Source organism: Gadus macrocephalus, chromosome 4 (assembly GCF_031168955.1).
Source record: "Gadus macrocephalus chromosome 4, ASM3116895v1".
NCBI lineage: Eukaryota > Metazoa > Chordata > Actinopteri > Gadiformes > Gadidae > Gadus > Gadus macrocephalus.
In genome coordinates this window covers 30,163,648-30,188,428 of record NC_082385.1, presented here as the reverse complement: position 1 = coordinate 30,188,428, position 24,781 = coordinate 30,163,648, and the positions used below count along the sequence as shown (strand labels likewise).

General features: G+C 45.7%; 2 protein-coding genes across 2 annotated transcripts in view; both read right to left on the bottom strand.

Moving 5' to 3' along the window:
- Positions 1-24,781, bottom strand: part of LOC132455191 (NACHT, LRR and PYD domains-containing protein 3-like) — a 381,632-nt gene that overhangs the window by 6,669 nt on the left and 350,182 nt on the right. The window contains exons 2-4 of the mRNA XM_060048992.1: positions 17,973-18,069; positions 3,496-3,612; positions 2,332-2,448 (exon numbers count right to left, since the gene is read on the bottom strand). Of these exons, the coding sequence (XP_059904975.1) occupies positions 2,332-2,448; positions 3,496-3,612; positions 17,973-18,069 (331 nt within the window). The remainder of the gene's footprint in view (positions 1-2,331; positions 2,449-3,495; positions 3,613-17,972; positions 18,070-24,781) is intronic.
- On the bottom strand, positions 14,047-16,744 carry LOC132455259 (uncharacterized). Its single transcript, XM_060049090.1, has 2 exons — positions 16,314-16,744; positions 14,047-15,876 (listed from the first exon to the last, which is right to left on the bottom strand). The coding sequence occupies exons 1-2, from the start codon at positions 16,616-16,618 to the stop codon at positions 14,970-14,972; spliced, it is 1,212 nt and encodes a 403-aa protein (XP_059905073.1). The 5' UTR covers positions 16,619-16,744; the 3' UTR covers positions 14,047-14,969.

Below are 24,781 nucleotides of genomic sequence, written 5' to 3'. Positions count from 1 at the left end.
ATTGTCCCACTTAACGTCAATATAACTCTGCATGTGGAAGGGAAAATAGCTTTATTTGTAATTACAATATTATGCAGCTGTATTTTCAGAGACCCCCACAGATATTTGAGTTTGCTGCTTTCATGGGAGCCAGACCTCTCTCTATGGGAGCTCAGCTCCCACTGGCTCCCACCCAACTCGAACCCTGGCTATAGGTCTTTCTACACTGCCGAGCCGGTTCGGTCGCAGCTTGGCACGCCCGGCGATTTCACCTTCTTATCTTAAGTTTCCTGTGTTAAACCGAGGGGGTTAAATCCCCCGTTCGTCACGGCGTGGGTTTTCTTGGTTCACTGGGGAAGGCGGGGCTGCGCACGGAGTCTCTGACCTCTTTAGAATAATTTGTATTATTGCATACTCCCGAATGATAAAATTTTTTTATGAATGAAGACACCCGCATGCAATAATGAGTTCACGTCTGAGTGGAGACTACAAACGCGATTAACTATGGTCAGGGATGTTCGTTACTGTCTAGACAGGGTCCAATAAATAGTGGATTTCATCACAGCCTCACCGAAGCGCCTACAGTGCTTAATGCAAACAATCGCAACAAAAAACGCCTGCAGAAATTCTCCACCCGCTGGACTCAGCATGATGCCAGTCTAGTAGCCGATGTCTTCTCTCTAGGGATGGGCATAATTAATCGATGCTCGATAATCGATCGTTAAGAAATGCGTCGATCAATTTATATTGTTATCGATCAAAAGGACGTTGTGTTGCATACTGTGAGTCTTGAAGCATTTAATTGAATATCACTATGTGGGAGAAATACCACCCTGCCGACTGGTGGAAAGTGAATGGAAGAAGGTTCCTGTCAAAGTTAGCGCGACAATACCTCTGCATCCCCGCAACTTCGGTCCCGTCAGAGCGGGTGTTTACTGCTGCTGGACTGACAGTTACAAGGCTGCGTTCGCGTCTGACCCGCGAGCATGTTAACATGCTTATATTCCTAAATAAAAATATGTAGGATGGAGTTATGCTATGGACAGTAGGGACAGTCACCACCGTATGTGAGTCGCTCTTTTTTTTCTTAATGTGTTGTCTCTCGCTCCGCTTTTCTTTCTGCTTGGTGCCTCTTGGAGTCGTTACATTTTGCCAAAACTGTGATATTTTAGCAACAAGTTCAGCCTTATATATGTTCAATAAGGTATTGCTTTTAGATAGACTAGTTTATGCAATTGTTTGTAAATGGGTGGCTCATCTTTTTGTTGCGAGCCTTTTCCGCGCGCCGGCTGCAGCCTATAGGCATTATGTGTCTGCCTTTTTCCCCCCGTTTTTTCAAAACAGTTATACCGTTTAATGCCCACTTTTAGCCTACTGCCTTTGTTTGATTATTGTTGTCCGATAAGTTGGCTACTTATTGTAATTGGAATAGGCTACAGATTTAGTCTTGTTGAATCGTTTCCAAACCTTTAAGAGCGCCTGTAGGCGCATTGTTCGGACTTTACGAGCGCCGCATAGGCCTATAACCTATAGTGCCTGTATTTATTATTTTAAAACTGTTAAACAGTTGTAGGTCTTCAAGTTAACTGTATTGTATTAATGTTGGCCCATACATTATTGTTGGAATAAAGATTTCATTGATAAAAAAATGCTGCATTTTCTACCAACGGGAATTTCAATATAGCCTAGAAAAAAGTTAATGATTAATCGATAATTGATCGATAACTCTAGCGATGCTCGATCAAGGAAATTTCTTCAAATGCCCATCCCTACTTCTCTCATTGATCAATATGAGGACATTTTAACCAGAGCAATGGAATCATTTGACTTCATTATACGCCTTGTGACGCGGCGTTTGATCGGCACATTTCGGCTGCGCATGTATTTATGGAATTTTTAATTGCTGCAATAAATGATGTTGTTGTTGACTTCTAACATGTCTCTATCTTTGCTGTTTAATTCTGACAGTAGTCTTAGAGTAAAAAAAAAACTGTTTTTGGTTGCGAAATGGCTCAAGCTGGCATTCCGTGGTATTGGATGTGTTTTAATAAAACACATCCAATGCTAGGAATGTCCGCTGGTGACGCCACTGAGGCTATAGTAGGCTAACGATGCTCTTAGCATCCTACGTGTACCCTGGAGTCCTCGTTAGCTACGAGCGGTTTCACGACGTTCGTTACCAACGATGCTTTCGGGAAACGGTGTGAAAACTGTACGATGCTCGTACGACGCACATCACGATCCACTTAGGCTAACGATGCTTTCGGTAAACTGGGCCCTGTAAACATCAGTATCAGTAGAGTCGGATAACAACCAACCGGTCGGTTTTCATGGTCTGTTTGAAACTCCTACCTCTCCTCTCTGGAGGGGCGTCCATCTTTAAGCTCAGGAGGTATACCCATAGACCAGTCACTCTTCATGGAGACACAGCTGGGTCCAGGGGAGTCTGCTCTCTGCTGCTGCTCTGGGCTTCAACACACACACACACACACACACACACACACATTTCAAATATCTTTATTTGTGTCCGCATTTATAAAATACATTGCAAGGGCACAAATATTTTCAGTTGCTCTTGATGCCCTACATCCCTGAAACAACATGTTGCAGTACTTTAGTCAAACATGCACAGAATAGACAATACATACACATGAGCTTATTCTGCACACAGTCTGTTAACAAACAGAGAAAATCTATGGGTACAGAAAACACCTCCTCCTCCAAATAGCTCGGCTGCCTATAATGGAGGAGATTGAGCAATATGTTGCAAGCTGCTTGGCTTTACATTTGGACAACCTCATAATTTTCAAGCCTCTGACCACCAGCCTGTGGACATGACCTAGGCTGCCGAAAATAAAAACGATAAGCTGGCATTTATAGCCTAAATGTAGGATAGCTTGCACTAATGGTTGGTATTTAACCTGTTTAGTGAGGAAAGCTTCCTCTAAACTTGAGTCAAAGGTGCAACCAACTTCCCATAGGAAAACCTCTCTGCTATTCTGATCAATCACAATGACATCCGGTGTATTTGCCGTTATACCTCTAAATACATGGGGGTCATTGCATTGGAACATTTCTGGTTTCACACATGAGTGTTTGAAGAACAAAACAGAGGAACAAAACATGGGTGACACATCTTTGGTGATAATGTCAACAATCCTGTCATGCCGGGCTATGTATAGTCCTTGGTAAACATTACAACCGTTTAATATGTGGGACATAGACTCTATGGTCTGACGCTGTCCATGGTGTCACACACACACACACACACACACACACACACACACACACACACACACACACACACACACACCCACACACACACCCACACACACACACACACACAGCTGTTACTAAGACTAATGATGGAGTCATGACGAATCACTGCTGAGCTCCGAGTTGGACAACAGTCACACACACAAACACACACACAAACAATCTATTGTTTTTTCCTGACCTGTAAACATCATTATCAGTAGTCTGATAACAACAAACCGGTCTGTTTGAAACTCCTACCTCTCCTCTCTGGAGGGGCGTCCATCTTTAAGGCCAGGAGGTATACCCATAGACCAGTCACTCTTCATGGAGACACAGCTGGGTCCAGGGGAGTCTGCTCTCTCCTGCTGCTCAGGGCTTCAACACACACACACACACACACACACACACACACACACACACACACACACAGCTGTTACTAAGACTAATGATGGAGTCATGATTAGGGATGGGGATCATTACAATGTATTGATATCGATACCATTTTCGATACTCCTTAACGATCCAAGTCTTTATCGATACCACTATCGATACGTTTCTATTAATTGGTGGAAATACGAAGCGTTTTAAGTGATGAGGAAATAAATAATTGCATTTTAAATGAAATATGTAATTCTTAATAAATATTGACATCAGTAGTTTTAGTTACATAAACTAAAATGATTAGAGCACTATACTACGGTGGCGCTGAGCATTCACCAAATAAAAAAAGTTTCACAGCTAATGTAGCCGTTAGCACACTCAGGATCTCGTAATTACGAGATAATATCTCGTAATTACGAGATAAGAATCTCGTAATTACGAGAAAAGATCTCGTAATTACGAGATACGGATCTCGTAATTATGAGATAAAGATCTCGTAATTACGAGATAAGATATCATATTTACGACATAAGGATCTTGTTTACGAGAAAAGGATCACGCCTCTCATTCATCAATAACGTTGCTGTCTAGCTGCAGGCCGGCAAAGATGACGCTATCTGACGCTATCGTATTTAATCTCCTGCTCGGGTTGAGGCATTGGGAAATATGGATGTTCCTTAAAAGTGAGGAGGGCATTAAGTATGTCAACATTGCGCAGACATCTGAAGTCATTGGCCGGCAAAGATGACGCTATCCGACGCTATCGTATTTTATTTCCTGCTCGGGTTGAGGCATTGGGAAATAAGGATGTTCCTTAAAAGTGAGGAGGGCATTAATATAAGTATGTCAACATTGCGCAGACATCTGAAGTCATTGGGACTGTTCAGAAGAAAAGCCCAGTCGGACCTGCTATTCGGCTTCCACCGTACCAATTTCGGCTTCCACCGTACCAGGGTTATTGGGCTGGGTGCGATTTATATAGAAATCGGGACAGCGAGAATGCCTAGTGGACTCGATGTGTTTCACCACAGCATCGCGTTTCAGATGAGGGTTCCCCGTTATAAACAGAGAGGAGCCTGCCATTGCCGATGGGGCTTCCTTACAAAATGTACAGAACATTTTCATGTTCTTAGCATCATAAACTAGCCACCCGAAATTTGGAGACTTTATCGACTACAGTAACAGCATTAACTTTCTCCCCGCAGTCTATTCATTATATTGTAATGACCACGGAAGAGGCAGTGAATGAAGTATTGAATAGACAGCGATTTAGATACCTAATAAACCGTGGAACACACAAGACTGGCAACCATAGCAATGTAGGTAAACAAACCCCGCTAAACCCTCCCGTAGCGCTCCCCGCGCTACGGCCATCCAGAGGCGCAATGAGCTTTTGGCCGTGAAATTATGTATACAATACAATTATATTATATTATATACTATTCTATATAGAGCTCGCAAACGGCAACAATCACTTTCTCCTCCATGCTGCGGTTCACCCCGGACTGCACTGCAGGGAACGGTTGGCCGGTTGAAAACCGATTGGCTGTTACGTTACGCACGTCACTCAGTGGCCACGCTGTTGAACGCTGATTGGCTGTCATCACGCGAATGTCGCGGCAAAGTTTAAATATTTCAACTCAAGCAAAAGTGGCATGCTGCAAATCCACCTGAAATCCACGTTAACGCGCTCGCCTGTGCCGGGCAAAAGTGTCGCGCTGCAAATGGAATCGTTGCTTTGTATGGAATCGTTTCGTCCCTTCGCGTTTGGTGTGAACGCACAGTATAGTGCGCTCGCACGCGTGCTCCTGTTTTGTTTTTGTCGTTCGCACGCCAAAATATTCACTCGCAAATGCGAGTGAAATGGGCGCACTGTAGAGCCCTGCTTGTGAGGTTATTATTTAGTTTGGCAAGTTGCCGCTCATTATCGAAAATAAGCCCCTTCAGGTCGAAGCACCTCCGTTTCGCGTCGGTGTCAGGTTCGCCCTGTCTTATTTTCCTGATAATGACCGGCGTTCTATTGTCCCACTTAACGTCAATATAACTCTGCATGTGGAAGGGAAAATAGCTTTATTTGTAATTACAATATTATGCAGCTGTATTTTCAGAGACCCCCACAGATATTTGAGTTTGCTGCTTTCATGGGAGCCAGACCTCTCTCTATGGGAGCTCAGCTCCCACTGGCTCCCACCCAACTCGAACCCTGGCTATAGGTCTTTCTACACTGCCGAGCCGGTTCGGTCGCAGCTTGGCACGCCCGGCGATTTCACCTTCTTATCTTAAGTTTCCTGTGTTAAACCGAGGGGGTTAAATCCCCCGTTCGTCACGGCGTGGGTTTTCTTGGTTCACTGGGGAAGGCTTCATTTTTATGAATGAAGACACCCGCATGCAATAATGAGTTCACGTCTGAGTGGAGACTACAAACGCGATTAACTATGGTCAGGGATGTTCGTTACTGTCTAGACAGGGTCCAATAAATAGTGGATTTCATCACAGCCTCACCGAAGCGCCTACAGTGCTTAATGCAAACAATCGCAACAAAAAACGCCTGCAGAAATTCTCCACCCGCTGGACTCAGCATGATGCCAGTCTAGTAGCCGATGTCTTCTCTCTAGGGATGGGCATAATTAATCGATGCTCGATAATCGATCGTTAAGAAATGCGTCGATCAATTTATATTGTTATCGATCAAAAGGACGTTGTGTTGCATACTGTGAGTCTTGAAGCATTTAATTGAATATCACTATGTGGGAGAAATACCACCCTGCCGACTGGTGGAAAGTGAATGGAAGAAGGTTCCTGTCAAAGTTAGCGCGACAATACCTCTGCATCCCCGCAACTTCGGTCCCGTCAGAGCGGGTGTTTACTGCTGCTGGACTGACAGTTACAAGGCTGCGTTCGCGTCTGACCCGCGAGCATGTTAACATGCTTATATTCCTAAATAAAAATATGTAGGATGGAGTTATGCTATGGACAGTAGGGACAGTCACCACCGTATGTGAGTCGCTCTTTTTTTTCTTAATGTGTTGTCTCTCGCTCCGCTTTTCTTTCTGCTTGGTGCCTCTTGGAGTCGTTACATTTAGCCAAAACTGTGATATTTTAGCAACAAGTTCAGCCTTATATATGTTCAATAAGGTATTGCTTTTAGATAGACTAGTTTATGCAATTGTTTGTAAATGGGTGGCTCATCTTTTTGTTGCGAGCCTTTTCCGCGCGCCGGCTGCAGCCTATAGGCATTATGTGTCGGCCTTTTTCCCCCCGTTTTTTCAAAACAGTTATACCGTTTAATGCCCACTTTTAGCCTACTGCCTTTGTTTGATTATTGTTGTCCGATAAGTTGGCTACTTATTGTAATTGGAATAGGCTACAGATTTAGTCTTGTTGAATCGTTTCCAAACCTTTAAGAGCGCCTGTAGGCGCATTGTTCGGACTTTACGAGCGCCGCATAGGCCTATAACCTATAATGCCTGTATTTATTATTTTAAAACTGTTAAACAGTTGTAGGTCTTCAAGTTAACTGTATTGTATTAATGTTGGCCCATACATTATTGTTGGAATAAAGATTTCATTGATAAAAAAATGCTGCATTTTCTACCAACGGGAATTTCAATATAGCCTAGAAAAAAGTTAATGATTAATCGATAATTGATCGATAACTCTAGCGATGCTCGATCAAGGAAATTTCTTGAAATGCCCATCCCTACTTCTCTCATTGATCAATATGAGGACATTTTAACCAGAGCAATGGAATCATTTGACTTCATTATACGCCTTGTGACGCGGCGTTTGATCGGTACATTTCGGCTGCGCATGTATTTATGGAATTTTTAATTGCTGCAATAAATGATGTTGTTGTTGACTTCTAACATGTCTCTATCTTTGCTGTTTAATTCTGACAGTAGTCTTAGAGTAAAAAAAAACCTGTTTTTGGTTGCGAAATGGCTCAAGCTGGCATTCCGTGGTATTGGATGTGTTTTAATAAAACACATCCAATGCTAGGAATGTCCGCTGGTGACGCCACTGAGGCTATAGTAGGCTAACGATGCTCTTAGCATCCTACGAGTACCCTGGAGTCCTCGTTAGCTACGAGCGGTTTCACGACGTTCGTTACCAACGATGCTTTCGGGAAACGGTGTGAAAACTGTACGATGCTCGTACGACGCACATCACGATCCACTTAGGCTAACGATGCTTTCGGTAAACTGGGCCCTGTAAACATCAGTATCAGTAGAGTCGGATAACAACCAACCGGTCGGTTTTCATCGTCTGTTTGAAACTCCTACCTCTCCTCTCTGGAGGGGCGTCCATCTTTAAGCTCAGGAGGTATACCCATAGACCAGTCACTCTTCATGGAGACACAGCTGGGTCCAGGGGAGTCTGCTCTCTGCTGCTGCTCTGGGCTTCAACACACACACACACACACACACACACACATTTCAAATATCTTTATTTGTGTCCGCATTTATAAAATACATTGCAAGGGCACAAATATTTTCAGTTGCTTTTGATGCCCTACATCCCTGAAACAACATGTTGCAGTACTTTAGTCAAACATGCACAGAATAGACAATACATACACATGAGCTTATTCTGCACACAGTCTGTTAACAAACAGAGAAAATCTATGGGTACAGAAAACACCTCCTCCTCCAAATAGCTCGGCTGCCTATAATGGAGGAGATTGAGCAATATGTTGCAAGCTGCTTGGCTTTACATTTGGACAACCTCATAATTTTCAAGCCTCTGACCACCAGCCTGTGGACATGACCTAGGCTGCCGAAAATAAAAACGATAAGCTGGCATTTATAGCCTAAATGTAGGATAGCTTGCACTAATGGTTGGTATTTAACCTGTTTAGTGAGGAAAGCTTCCTCTAAACTTGAGTCAAAGGTGCAACCAACTTCCCATAGGAAAACCTCTCTGCTATTCTGATCAATCACAATGACATCCGGTGTATTTGCCGTTATACCTCTAAATACATGGGGGTCATTGCATTGGAACATTTCTGGTTTCACACATGAGTGTTTGAAGAACAAAACAGAGGAACAAAACATGGGTGACACATCTTTGGTGATAATGTCAACAATCCTGTCATGCCGGGCTATGTATAGTCCTTGGTAAACATTACAACCGTTTAATATGTGGGACATAGACTCTATGGTCTGACGCTGTCCATGGTGTCACACACACACACACACACACACACACACACACACACACACACACACACACACACACACACACACACACACACACACACACACACACACACACACACACACACACAGCTGTTACTAAGACTAATGATGGAGTCATGACGAATCACTGCTGAGCTCCGAGTTGGACAACAGTCACACACACAAACACACACACAAACAATCTATTGTTTTTTCCTGACCTGTAAACATCATTATCAGTAGTCTGATAACAACAAACCGGTCTGTTTTCATGGTCTGTTTGAAACTCCTACCTCTCCTCTCTGGAGGGGCGTCCATCTTTAAGGCCAGGAGGTATACCCATAGACCAGTCACTCTTCATGGAGACACAGCTGGGTCCAGGGGAGTCTGCTCTCTGCTGCTGCTCTGGGCTTCAACACACACACACACACACACACACACACACACACACACACACACACAGCTGTTACTAAGACTAATGATGGAGTCATGATTAGGGATGGGGATCATTACAATGTATTGATATCGATACCATTTTCGATACTCCTTAACGATCCAAGTCTTTATCGATACCACTATCGATACGTTTCTATTAATTGGTGGAAATACAAAGCGTTTTAAGTGATGAGGAAATAAATAATTGCATTTTAAATGAAATATGTAATTCTTAATAAATATTGACATCAGTAGTTTTAGTTACATAAACTAAAATGATTAGAGCACTATACTACGGTGGCGCTGAGCATTCACCAAATAAAAAAAGTTTCACAGCTAATGTAGCCGTTAGCACACTCAGGATCTCGTAATTACGAGATAATATCTCGTAATTACGAGATAAGAATCTCGTAATTACGAGAAAAGATCTCGTAATTACGAGATACGGATCTCGTAATTATGAGATAAAGATCTCGTAATTACGAGATAAGATATCATATTTACGACATAAGGATCTTGTTTACGAGAAAAGGATCACGCCTCTCATTCATCAATAACGTTGCTGTCTAGCTGCAGGCCGGCAAAGATGACGCTATCTGACGCTATCGTATTTAATCTCCTGCTCGGGTTGAGGCATTGGGAAATATGGATGTTCCTTAAAAGTGAGGAGGGCATTAAGTATGTCAACATTGCGCAGACATCTGAAGTCATTGGCCGGCAAAGATGACGCTATCCGACGCTATCGTATTTTATTTCCTGCTCGGGTTGAGGCATTGGGAAATATGGATGTTCCTTAAAAGTGAGGAGGGCATTAATATAAGTATGTCAACATTGCGCAGACATCTGAAGTCATTGGGACTGTTCAGGAGAAAAGCCCAGTCGGACCTGCTACAAGTGGCTCTCTTCCTGCAGGAGCAGTTGAACCAGTACGAGAATTGAAATACTTTAAAGAAATAGGAGATCATAAGGTGAAATGGAAAATATGGCAAGCGAAATCGAGCTACCAGAAAGTACTATGCGGCAACATATGCTCCTGAAACACAACGGTGAGTTCGGGAAAGCAGACCCGCAGCAACCAAGTGTGTCGGCTATTTTCACCGCCGCAAGACGCAGCTGTAATCCCGGGCGTGTAGAGAAGATCACAACGCTGAGTATTTCCATAGTCCATTTGCTGCCGTTTTATTTGCAGCTTTAAATTATTTTCAATGGTTAGGCTACTTGTTTCGTTTTTTTTTTTTTAAACCGTTACAGGCCTTGGTTCGACATAATTTAAATTGTGAGACGCATATTTATTTCTGTAAGGAAAATGTGTTTTGAATGTTTGCAAAAATAAATAATGAATACTCTGATTACTCTGACTGTTTTGATGGAGAATAAGCATTACATGTTTGGTTGGTAATATTGGCGTTCATCAGGCCTATTCCTGCTGCAGATGCGTTGCATTCTAAAAATAGATTTGATTTAACGAGTACTCGATTGATCCTCGAGGAATTCCTTCGATCACTCGAGTTTGGAATTTACTACTCGTGCCCATCCCTACTTCATACTGAGTGTTTATTCACACTGCGTTTAGCTAGCATAGAAAATAGAGCAGTACGTTTCTACATTTCTACACAGACCTGTGTTATTCTTCATGGATAATTTGTTTCAAGAAATCACTTCACCACCAAAGTTAAATTCAAACAGATTCAATAAATGGGGCCGTTTGAAAGACATTGAACCTTTAAACATTAAACCTGTAAAGTCTGCTACAAGTCGTCTTCATGTTCATTTCATTAATTGGATTGCTGTGTCTAGTCCTGTTTGAAACTCCTACCTCTCCTCTCTGGAGGTGCGTCCATCTTTAAGCTCAGGAGGTGGACCCATAGAGCAGTCACTTTTCATGGAGACACAGCTGGGTCCAGGGGAGTCTGCTCTCTGCTGCTGCTCTGGGCTTCAACACAACACACACACACACACAGCCATTACTCAGACTAATGATGGAGTCATGATGTATCAGTGCTGAGCTCTGAGATGGACAACAGTAGTTAATAATGACCCCCACTATAGGGGTATTCAAGGGGACTTCCGTTTCCGGTCTGGGTTGAGAGGGAGGGGGCCACAACCCCCCTTCCGCTTCTGGTCGGTGTGGGGGTGCCTCTCTGTGTGTGTGTGTGTGTGTGTGTGTGTGTGTGTGTGTGTGTGTGTGTGTGTGTGTGTGTGTGTGTGTGTGTGTGTGTGTGTGTGTGTGTGTGTGTGTGTGTGTAGCAGTGGCAGCTTTTAAAGTGAGGGAGGAAGGACTGAGCGCTTGGTTGCCATTGGCCTGCTTGCACTGATAGTGGCCTATTGGGGCATAAGTATGTGACACTCAAGTTGTTTCAGGGTGTTTTGATGAACTACAACATCGCAGGATGGGATCATTATGTGAATTGATACAAATCCACCAGTGGCAGCATTGGACTTTGAAAGCTGGTGGGCAGCATGTCTTGGACTACAAGGGCAGAAGGAAAGGATGCAAAGCCAATTAGTCAAATCATTGGGCCTATTTTTGCCCTCAATGACTGAAGCTATTGGTTGTAATTTGGCTATGTTTATTTTCATTACAATTGCTTCAAGAAAAATAAAGAAACAATACCAAAAGTGATGCCACTTAAAATGCAACATGCTCTGAATCATTCACGTACATCCATTACATAATATCAAACAGAACGGTCAGAGTAACGAACAATTAAAAGAACAACATGAACATTATTTCACAACTATTTACATGGGTTGTAAGCATTGCACGGTTTGAGTCAAATGTGGATGGGGAAGGAGATAGGGGGTGCGACGCGATCGTCCGTTGCCTGGCAACGGACGATCGCGTCGAATGACGTGAAAGGTTCGCAAACATTCGCGAACCTTCTATCTAGCGATCCGTTATCTGTATTGTGCTATTTCGTCCTTGACCTGCTTTAAACACTCAGTTTACTTGCTAAATTTGATTAAACAATGAAATACAATACAAATATAAAGTAAAAACAAGTGTAATCTAGCGATCCGTTAACTGTACTATGTTACTTTGTCTTTGGCAACATGGGCGCGAATGTTTTTTGAAACCTGCCCGGCAACGGATGACGTGATCATCTGTTGCAGGCAGGTTTGGAATGGATTACGTATTGATGACGCGCCCGGTACAAATTTGGCAGCCTGTACAAATTTAGTGTGACAGCGCCGCTCAAAAAAGGCGCACAAAGCGTTTTTCGTTTACGTCATCGCTTGTATCCATAGATATACAGCTTCTATCTGTAGGCTCCATCATCTGGCATCTGACACCTGAACGTCCTCTCTGGTTGCTCCTACAATTTTATTAGAAAATGAATGCAAGATTAATAGCGCTTCTTGCCGTGCGGCGGAGGCTGCGGACGATCCCTCTGCGCCTGTCGTGGTTGCCCGGAGGAGAGTGTGGGTCCACAGCATTAATCGTGGCCTGGTTGCGCTTTGTCTGGTCATGATACGCCTTTAACGTGAGGTCGTACAGGACCGGACACTCACTCACAGCTGTTATTAAACTTTCGTCCGACATGTTTCAGTTTGTGTTCTGTTGATACTTTTAGCCTTGCCTCCTCCTCGATTTTGATTGGTCGTTCGAAAAAAGCGCCGATGACGTGGAGCGCTTTTCTTCAAAAGTTGAACTGTTTTCAACTGGGGCGCGCGTCTAAAAGCGCGAGGCGCGCGGAGCGTTTAACCGCCCCGGGCGGCTTTTTTAAAGGCGCGCTGCATGCGCGTCCTGCCATACGCCCCGTGCCCACTACCTCCGTCAGTTGTCCGTTGCCCATTGTCTTTGAATGGGGACGGTCGCGCAATGCATTGTGAATCCGTCCGTTGACTTGGAGCGTTCGCCACCGTCAAAAAGTTGAAAAATGTTCAACTTTTTCGGCAGCGACGGATCCGTCATCCAATCAGATCGCGTATGCAAATGTAAGCACTGTGACGCGACTCGGGCTCGATACTGGAAAGCGGGAGAGCGGCGGAGAATCTGATAATCGCCGTTGGTTCTCGCCCGATTTTGTATGATCAGTCCATGTATACATACAGGGACACCACATTGAAAGATCGGGCATGGCAAGATGTGTCGTTGGAGGTGGGGGAAACAGGTAATATGTATTTATTTTCTAATTATTTTCGATGTATGTACTACTTTTCAAATGAATCAGTGTTGAATGTGACTGCTAGCAATACAGCATGCATGGTCCAGCATGAGCATCCTCCAAAATATATAATTAACTGCTACCTAGAATGAATAGTTGCAATTGCTGACACATGTTTAAACATGCACTTTCTGTATACATATGCGTTTTGGAAACAATATCCCTGTATTTATTAATTCGAGTTGGACCGTGTATGCAGTGCAGAATCCAAAAAAACGTAACATATAAAGAGTACATAGACATAAATGTTCAAGTCTTTACAGAAAATAATAATGAAAAGAATGAAGTAGATTGTAATGTGATCAATAATTTTATTTCATATATTTATTTACAGCGGCTGAATGTGTGAAGAGGTGGAGGTCCCTCAGGGACCGATATCGGAGGGAGAGGGTGAAGGAGAAGGAAGCCCAGAGGAGTGGGGCAGGGGCCAACAAGCAGCCTGTGTGGAGGTACATGGGGGTGATGGGCTTCCTAGCGCCATTCCTACAAAATAGAGGGACCACCTCCAACCTCCCGCATCGCAACCCATCCCCGGCGTCGGTGATGGTGGTGAGAGAGGAGCATGGAGAGGCAGCAGATGAAGCAGATGAAGCAGATGAAGCAGCCCCGGCCCCAGCCCCGGCCCCACCCCCGGCCACAGCCCCGGTCCCAGCAGCGGACGGTGGACCTGTGGGTGGACCTGTGGGTAGGAGCCAGTGGCACGTGCAGCCCCCAGAAGAGGGCAGGGGTAGAAAGCGGCGGAGGCCAGAGATGTCCTCCTTTGAGCAGGGCATGCTGGCATTCCTGGAGCCGCTGGCTACACTGGCCTCACAGCCGCAACCACAGCCACAGCCACAGCCACAGCCGCAGCCACAGCCGCAGCCCCCCTCTGAGGACGAGACATTCTTTATGTCCCTCCTCCCAGCCATGAGAAGGCTCTCCAGTGCGAATAGAGCCCAAGTGCGGTACGAGGTGTACCAAATCGTCTCCAGGGCAGATATGGCGGCGCTACAGGGGGAGGTTAGGGAGAATGACAGTGAGTGAGTGAGTGAGTGAGTGAGTGAGTGAGTGAGTGAGTGAGTGAGTGAGTGAGTGAGTGAGTGAGTGAGTGAGTGAGTGAGTGAGTGAGTGAGTGACTGAGTGACTGAGTGACTGAGTGACTGAGTGCGTGAGGTTATGTTTGTTATGGTGTTAAATTATGGTGTTTCTGTCGTTTTGTTGTTCTGTTGTTCTGTGTGTTCTTAATTTAAAAAAAATTACTTTGATTGTGATGTGTTCCTTTTATAATACATTTATAATACATTATAATTTGGAAGTGGAATTATGTTATATTAATATTAGCACATTAATAATTATTCAGTACACTTGCATAAAGACAATAGGGATTCTTGAAAGCTGGCTCGGTCATCTGTGAAAAACAAAACCAAATCATTATCAATCATTATTACATTTACTTTTAAAACTTAACCTTGAGCAAATGTACAATGTATACGCAGGTATAGGAAGGTGCAGGTGTAGTTGGAATATGCTTATTTTCTTAAGATATGGGTAGCTCTTAAAAGAGCTGTTTGGTTGAAGAGCCTTTGTGTTGCTAGGCTCTTGGCTGCCATGGCACTGCACCCTCCTCGTTGAAGAACGCACAGTAGGCCTCCCGCATCTGGATGGTCAGTCTGCTGGCGTTGTTGGAGCCCATCCTGGGTGCATCACGCAGGGCTTCAGGATCAGTCGATGGCTCGATGTTCGGTTCCACCCCGCGTCTTCTCCCCTGCAGCTTCTTCCTCTCGAGAAAGTTGTGCAGCACACAGGTGGCCCTCACACACACCTCAGCTACCTCAGGACTGGTGCCAATCACGCGCCGGTACATGCGCCACCTAGATGCCAAGATCCCGAAGGCACATTCCACTACCAGCCGAGCCCGGCTGAGGCGGTAGTTGAACACTCGCTTCTCCTGAGTGTGATGTTGTCCAGGGAATGGCCGCAGCAGGTGGGTCATGAGTGGGAACGCCTCATCCCCCACAAACACGTGAGGAAGTGGCCCCCGCTGCTCTGCGCCGGAGATGACGCGGGCCGGAGGGAGGTCAAGGGTGCCATCGCGAAGAGCTTCCCCAAACGCGGAGTTACGGAGGGAGCCGCTGTCACTCGTCCTGCCGTAGCCTCCAACATCCACAACCCGGAAGAGGTAGTCGGCGTCCACTACGGCGAGGAGGACCAGGGAGAAGGTGCCCTTGTAATTGTAATACAAGGAGCCAGAGTTACCTGGAGCTTGTATCACAACATGCTTCCCATCAATCGCTCCGATGCAGTTGGGGAAGTTCCAGCGCCACTCAAACTGCTCGGCCATGGTGCTCCAGTCCGCCCTCTTGGGAACAGACATCTCCTCCTCCACCAAAGCAGTCCAGATGGCACTGGCTACCTCCCGCACTATCCTACAAACTGACGAAGTGCCCACACGATAGCTGAAGCCAATCGTGTGAAAGGAATCGCCAGTGGCAAGATACCTAAAAAAGAAAGCATGAAAGAATATACTTCAAATATACTTTAAAATATACAGGGCATGAGTCATGACAGCTTAGTTATATTTATTATTCATACATGGTTGCTTGCATACCATGTTCATAGAAAGGCTTTATGATGGAACACATTTATCTGAAACACTCTTCATTGATACATAAATAATCCCATGTGACATCCACAACTAATATGACTAGATTGTTTACAGATAGCTCTACCACATAACCTGAGATTTAACAGGAACACTCTGCACACTACTATGGCTGGGTAGATGTCTTCCCTAATTAGGAAATCTTATGCAAACAACACCGTGGATGGAAATGGGCACCTTTTCTATAGCCTAGCAGTATGTGCACACCAATGAGCTGTATGGAAACGCTAGTTGTGTGATCATTATAAAAAATGAAAAAAAAAGTATCCTTACCGTAGGCAAATGGCGAGTCGCTCGGCAGGGCCAATTGCAGAACGAAACCGTGTGTCTGCCATGGTAATGAGAGGACCGACCTTGCCAAGCAACTCGTCGAAGTAGTCCGGAGGCATCCGAAAATATTGATGGAAAAGGAGTGCATCCAGACGCAACTCCTGCACAAGTGCGTGATACTCCCCTCTCTGGTTGCGTGTCCGGAGAATGGGGTGAACCCACCAACGCCGATGCACTTGCTTTCCACGTCGGTGGACCAAAGCACCAGCAACCTGAACCAACACCATCCTTGCTACAACGGGATCCATCTTGCAATGACAACACAACAAGCAGGAAGAAGCGGAAAGAACCCGCCGGCTATGTTGTTGTTAGCGGGAAGCGATTTGATTGGCTGACGGATGCCTCTGCAAAGACTACGCCCCCATCCGTCAGCCACGCCTTCCCACGTCCGTTGACTGACGGTGCAGTGGGCACGAGGCGATAGAGAATGCATTGCAGACAGGCGCTCCGCCTTTTAAAAAGGCTTTTGGTGGACACGAGCCCCTAGTCGGTCAGCCTGCCAGAGCCAGCGGCCAGCAGCCAGCGGCCAGCAGCCAGCGGCTGGCCTGCCGTCGCAGCCAGCCAGCCGATACCAGCCAGGCGTCGCTGCCCGTCATTACGTCGTATGATTATCATACCGTCGTACTAAATCATACAAAAATGTTAAAATGAAAGGGTCCGATAAAGTCAATGAGTTTGAGTAAAATAGCAAATATATACCTGACCATGGAGGGTGTCGAACAGCCAACGTGTTGGTCACTAACCTAGCGTCACTACCGCTTGTACCACCATGGAATTGATTGATAGTCGTTGCACTTATATTTAACTATATCACTCTATAACGAAGAACTTTGTACATAACATACATTATTGGGCTTAATGACATTTAACAAAACAAATATATAGGCTATATATAAGATATAAAATACATTATTGGATGCATGTATCTGGTACTGAATTTATTTATGCAGGGTAAAACCAGCAGAACAATAATTTTAAACACTAATCACATGGTTTTGTTTAAGAACCCACGCGACAAATATCAGATTTAGTTAATAGCCAGGCAGATGTTCCCATGTAGGACAAAGTGTTTTCTAGAGCCCTTTGCCGATGCTACTAGTACGCCGTATGGCTATCTGCTAGTGGACTTTAAAGCCACGACGCCGAGTACACTACGGCCAGACAAGTGCTGGATACATCAGTTTAATCTAACCCAGGAACGGTAACCAGGACAAAGTGCAAGCCATTGTGAACCCCATTTAAGTTCCCTGTTCTTCAGTGTGCTGTTATACTACATTACCCATGATTCAATATCACAGGGCAGACACAGACACACACACACCCTCATGACTAGCCACACCTGCCTCCCACACACACACACACACACACACACACACACACACACACACACACACACACACACACACACACACACACACACACACACACACACACACACACACACACACACACACACACACACACACACACAGGAAGTGGAAGGGGGGTTGTGGCCCCCACCCTCGCAACCAATACCGGAAACAGAAGTCCCCTCGAATACCCCTATAGTGGGGGTCATTATTAACTACTGACAACAGTCACAGACAGAGATCCTCTTCTTACCTCTTAGCTTTGCTCTGGCGGCCATGTTCCCCAGACAGAGTGGTCTTAGAGGTAGAACCCCTCTCCTCTCTCTCCTCATCCATAGTAGACTGGAGACCTGGACACAAACACAACTCCTTCTGAACTTTAGCTGTTTATTGAGAGAAGATCATTGTGACTGCGTCACACTAAAGCATTATGGACGTCATAGAACATAAATAAGAACCCCATGATATAACCACACTGCCCTCACTACCGTACAGATGTGTAAAGCAGAAGCAAACAGAGATGAGAATTAAACACCTTGGAGACTGTACTAGTTCTTAAACTACAACCCAAAAAAGTAGATGCAATAGCCTTGAAAAATTCATCGTGGTATAATTTAGGGCTGAAAGATTAATCTAATTCAATTCGAAATCGCAATGTAATAGAACTCTGTATGCAAATCGCAAAGGCTGCGATTAAACAAAAAAAATGTGATTTGTTACCGTTACTGACTGGAAATCAGTACGATTCATTAATTTTATTTTTATTTTACCATGCAATAGTTGAATAAAGAAGTTTATAATATCAATTAATCTCAACACATGGGCCTGGCCTAAAGGAAAGAGCAGATCCCATAGAAAGTATGTCGACCTACCTTACCTCATCTACTCCGGGATTAAAATGCATCCATACGATATAAAGTTGTAAAAGTATGAATGTAAGGGAAGAAACGGAGGTTAAAGTGTTTAAAAACAAGTTAATCAGGGGAAAGGTTTAAAAAGCGGAGGAAGGGCTGATCGCTACGACGGACAGTTACTGTACGTCCACACCAGGAGCGACCATAGCGTCAAAGACGCTTTGGTCGCTCACAAAGTTTCGCTGCGAAATGTTCTGTTCGCTTTGGTCGCTCAAGTCGCTCATGACCTACAATTCAATTATGCAGACGCATTTAAAGGAGCCGTATGCGTTAATAGGCCCCACAGACAGCCATATCAAATAGTGAACTCTCCCATACACCTTGGCCATATTGCCGAGACGGTTTTGCTTGTTCGATAAAGTGCTTCGACAACAAGTAGGACAGTGATTCCCCCCAATATACAAAAAATCCTAAAATGTAGGCTAATTACAACCGAGAACAAAAAACCCTGCGTGCTGTAGTAGTTAAAATATGTTTCACTGATCTGGATCTGCAAATCATGATCTGCACTCATTCGTCGCATTCAAAACAAATAGACATTAGCGCACATGGCTAATTTGCATAGGCCTACGTGCACAGGACTGGTTGGCTCCGCAAGGCAAATAATGGAACATATCTATCTATCTAGGCCTTTCTGTCTATCTATCTATCAACGCGTGTCTAGTTTTAATGTGATGTATTGTGTGTATGTCCAGTCAGACTTCTTCTGTGTGGTCTTGTAGACTGTCCTGTGTGGGACAGTATTATATTGGTATTATATACCAGTAACCTAAAGACAATATAAACGGTAGTAAACTGGTTGATCATTATTATATACCAGTAACCTAAAGACAATATAAACGGTAATAAACTGTCGGCCTACCTTATCTATTCTGGGATTAAAATGCGTCCATACGGTATAAAGTAATACAAATATAAATGTAAGGGAAGAAACGGAGGTTGAAGTGTTCCCCAAACAAGTTAATCAGGTGAAAGGGATTAGAGCGGATCTAGAGAAAGATTGCTCTTCATGGCCGCTCACTGAGGAAGAATGAAGTTCAGATGAGGAAGTTGTTTGAACGTCTCAGGAAGGAAGTGATGCAACTCATCTGGCATCACACGATTTTATGTAAAGTGAAGGTTTGAGACCTCAGACACGCACACATGCATGATCGTAAACACACTGATGTACACACACATGCAAACCCCGGGGACATGCACACGCACACACACAGACACACACTAACACTCTCACACACACACACACACACACACACACACACACACACACACACACACACACACACACACACACACACACAAGGTTTTCGTGGTGAGTCCGTTGAACCAGAGATCAGCGCATCACGCCTTCTAGCGCTGAGGATGCGTGGGAGGGCGTCTCTGCTTCCGCTGCGCTCGACTTTGGTCTGACTCGAGCAACGTCTCTCAGAGGAGAGAAGGCGGTTCTGGGGATCCTTCTTACATGTTGATCATAAGGAAGCATCGGGCCCAACAGAACCCCCAGACTCTGTACCCAGGACCTCTGGGAGACAGTGGAGCCGTCACAGTGTGACCCCCCCCCCCCCCCCACAGTGTGACCTCTGGGAGACAGTGGAGCCATCACAGTGTGACCCCCCCCCCCCCCACAGTGTGACCTCTGGGAGACAGTGGAGCCGTCACAGTGTGACCCCCCCCCCCCCCCCCCCCCCCCCACAGTGTGACCTCTGGGAGACAGTGGATCCATCACAGTGTGACCCCCCCCCCCCCCACAGTGTGACCTCTGGGAGACAGTGGAGCCCCCCCCCCCACAGTGTGACCTCTGGGAGACAGTGGATCCATCACAGTGTGACCCCCCCCCCCCCCCCCCCCCACAGTGTGACCTCTGGGAGACAGTGGAGCCATCACAGTGTGACCCCCAGCTCCCCGCTGTCAGGGCAACCCCACTAGAAGTATGTTGAGGTACTCTAATTCAAGCTACACGTAGTCACGCCCTTCATGGAGGACCTGTTGAATGAGGGGGGGGGGGGGGCTCAGAGACCCAGGCCGCGTTCGCCACGCCGTGAAACCCAGGAGCCCCAACAGGAGTCAGATCCCGGGGTTCAGATCCCACCGTCGTCGCCGAGACAGTCAGTGAACGTTCCGCTCCGCTCCGAGCGCAGGGCTCGCTCTCCTGGTGACGCTGGAGGGCCCGTTGGTACTCTGATGGACGTCAGGACCCAGGGCTCGCTCTCCTGGTGGCGCTGGAGGGCCCATTGGTACTCTGATGGACGTCAGGACCCAGGGCTCGCTCTCCTGGTGGCGCTGAAGGGCCCGTTGGTACTCTGATGGACATCAGGACCCAGGGCTCGCTCTCCTGGGGACGCTGGAGGGCCCGTTGGTACTCTGATGGACGCCAGGACCCAGGGCACGCTCTCCTGGTGACGCTGGAGGGCCCGTTGGTACTCTGATGGACGTCAGGACCCAGGGACACCGGCGGGCGGCGAGGTGTGTGTGGATGTGTGGAGCTCTGTGTGGGCAGCTTCACTCCCTGGTTGGGGAGCGGAGTGGATAGCTGGGTGGGGAACTGGACTCTCTCGGCCTGACACAGGACCTGGTCCCGCTCCCCTGGGGGGTCCACAAGACAAGGACCTAGCTCTCCCGGACCAGGACCCGGCCCCACCAGACCCAGACCTGGACCCTTGTGGGCCAGGGCCCAGCCCCCACAACACCTAACCCTACCCTCCCATGCAGCCATCTCTCCCCAGCCATAGCAGCCTCACCTCGGGGCTCTTATGGTGAGGATTGAACATTAGATGAGCTAATATGCGCTCATCTAATGTAAGGGTCTTAACATATAAAACGAGGCATTGTTAGCTTTGTAAGTGTACAGATTGTTTATTAAAATTGACATTTTTCACATTACCATCAGTGGTTCTCCCGTCGACGCCATCTTCTTTTTAAGACTCGATAAGTAGATTGACGAACACAGAGACTGTGACATCCGTCAACAACACGCAAGCTCTGTGTTCGCCAATCTACTTGGAAATGAAAACATACATAATATTGTAGTATGAACATGTTAGAATCAGCAGCGTGCAGTGCCCCTTCATCTCGGTGGGGCAGAAACTACTGGCGTATGACCACACCCACAATTTATATATATTTTTAACATACTGTATATTTTGAGCTACATTAAGACATGTTAACTAAACTAATTGTGAGTAAGAATTAAAAATAAACTCATAGCCTAATGTTACTGCACGCTTATGAAGTGCCATCCGCAACACTCGTCATATGATGTCGGACTAATTAGAATAGCCCATGTGCAATGGAAACACCAACTCTGCAAAGTCAAAAATTTCAAAGGTCGAATTCGACATTATAGGGAAGTTATTTCTTCCATATTTTATTGTAACAATCTACCAACAATTTAACAACAGGCTTAGCGAGTGCATTGCAAATACATGAAAAGTAGAAATACAAGTCATCATTAATCAAGCAGACCTTCGATTTGGAACTTGGACCGACGATGTGTGCAAATCTCTCAGCAACAACACTTTTGAAATCAGGTATTTCTCAATAACAGCTGTTTAAATCAGGTATGAAATCAGGTAGCCTACAATTTTCATACCTGCTGAAATAAATAAAAAATAGGCTTCAATGCCGAAAGATACAGGCGGAGTAATTCGACAACAATAGTCCTAGAATATGACCATGGGGCAGACTACTTTACGACCATATGGGCGTCTTATAGCGCGGATTGCAATTCTTATTGCAGCCTGCAGGGTTATGTGAGAAACATAGGGAGGGACGCGGCCGTAGAGCTCCACCGCCCCACATTGCATGACACGTTAAACAGAACTCAACTAGAATCGCCACCATCAATTTGATATCAACAGACCAAAAAGAGTCGGAAAGCCTACAGAAACTATAGATAGTTAATGTGACAATCACATTATGAAAAATAAACTTGGAGCAATGATTTACTGATGAACTATTTTTTTGGGAGCATGCTTTTGCAGGGAGTTCGCCGCCCCACCTGCCCATATCGACGGCACGCGCCAGCAAGGAATATTGCCCAAATGTAAAAGGCTGTTTAGCTGATTACAACTGCAGCATTCTCGCATATCTTAGAGATTATTGTCCAAATCATTCCATAAAATTGGGTCCAGGTTGCACAATCCTGAAGTTATCCTAAGTGTACTACTTTAAGGTCATTTTTTTTTACTATGCAGACATGAATGCTATGGAATGGATACAAACTCTTCTAATCTCAGGTTGGTGATTGGATTTTTCCTTACTGATAGGACTTCTACCAAGAGGGAGGGAGAAAGTACCGTAATTTCAAAGGACAAAGGACACCTCAGTTGGATGACTGGTACCGCCATCGCTAAGAGCTAGCAAAGGTCGATCAGCAAAGTCACACCTTTTCTCGGTTTCGGGACCTCTGGGAGACAGTGGAGCCGCACCCGCTCTGAAAAATTTCGGGTGCGCTAGATATCCCAAATGGGAGTCGTTTGAAACAGTACCTGGCAAATGGTGTGATAAAGGTTGTCAGTCTCTGACTATCCTTGTCTAGCGGTATCTGCCAGAACCGCGCTGCTGCGTCTAATGATGAGAACACCGTGGACCCACTCAGCTCAGCTGTGATCTCATCTGTTGTCGGCAAAACAAACCTCTCCCTCTTAACGGCCTTGTTTAATTTCCGTAGGTCAAAACAGATACGCACCTGTCCTGATTTCTTGGGAGCGGGCACCATGGGAGCGCACCAGTCCGTGGGCTCCGTCACCCTTTCTATGACGCCTTTGGTCTCCATTCTGTCCAGCTCCAGCTTAACAGACTTCATGAGGGGGATGGGGACTCTGCGGGCAGTGTGGACAGCATAGGGTTGGGCATCCTCCTGGAGCGCTATTTGCACCGGCTGCGTTTTAAGCAGGCCGAACTCTCCTCCGGAGCCACGGACCTCACAAATCCTCTTCACGAGCCCCATTGTCTGTGCCGCCGCTCTGCTAAGCAGGTTGCTCACACTCTCTCCTCCAACTACGTAGACTCTGAATGAGTACTTTTTGTCCTTGTGCCACACGTTCGCTGTGAATTGGCCAATGCAGTTCAATCGCCCGCCTGGACTACACAGCATGGCCTTTGCTGGATGTAGTTTAGTCACTTGGCTGAGACTTTTGAAAGTCTCTTCACTCATAATGAACACATCCGCTCCAGTGTCTATTTTAAAACTAACTGGCGTGTGGCAGATATTCAACTTTACTGTCCATTGCCCGCCACTGCTTGAGGATGTGCATTTTACTGAGCCTAGAAAGTAAGCTGCATTTTCTTCATGCTCGCTGACTTCATTAACTACCATTTTACTTTTGCACACTCTTTCCCAGTGCCCAGTCTTCTTGCACTTGTTGAATGTGGACTTAATTGCAGGACAATGTTCTTGAATCTTGTGCGTCATTTTCCCACATCTGTTAAATGTGTTACCCCATTCGCTGCGTCTGCGTTGTTGGTCCGTTTCGTTATTTCTCTGTTCGTCCATTATGAATTTGCTAAATCCACGCGCAACCTCCTCTACAGCACATGCAGCGGCCTCACCTTGCTGGCTAACCTGAGCTTTCACCTCCTCCTGTTGACGAGCCTCCTGAACTGTCATCTCTAACGTGAGATTTGAGATAAGCTGCAGTTTTCGGGAGAGTTCTTTGTCCCTGATGCCCACCACAATTCGGTCCCTAATGTGCTCTTCACGAGTAACTCCGAATTCGCAATGCTCAGAAAGTTCATAAAGGGCGCGAATAAAAATCTCCACCTTCTCCCCCGCACGCTGCACACGTTGGTAAAAGCAAGCCCTCTCGTGGATGACATTCCGTTTCGGTATAAAGTAAGCATCAAATTTGCCCATTACTACCTCAAAATCCTCTCCGTCATCCTCTTCATCAAAATGGAAAGACCCGAATATGTTCTCGGCTTCCCCGCCTAAGGCGTAGATAAGGGTGCTGACCTGTACCCCTCCGTCCTCTTGATCCAGCTTCGTAGCCGTTTGGTACCGCATGAAGCGTTTCTTCCAATCGCTCCATTCTGCAGGTCTCTCGAAGCAGAAACTGTCCGGCGGATTAAACTTCGGCATCGTCGGCTCGAACTACTTCTGACACCATGTAAAGTATTCGGTTACTTATAATAAAAGACGTCCACACAT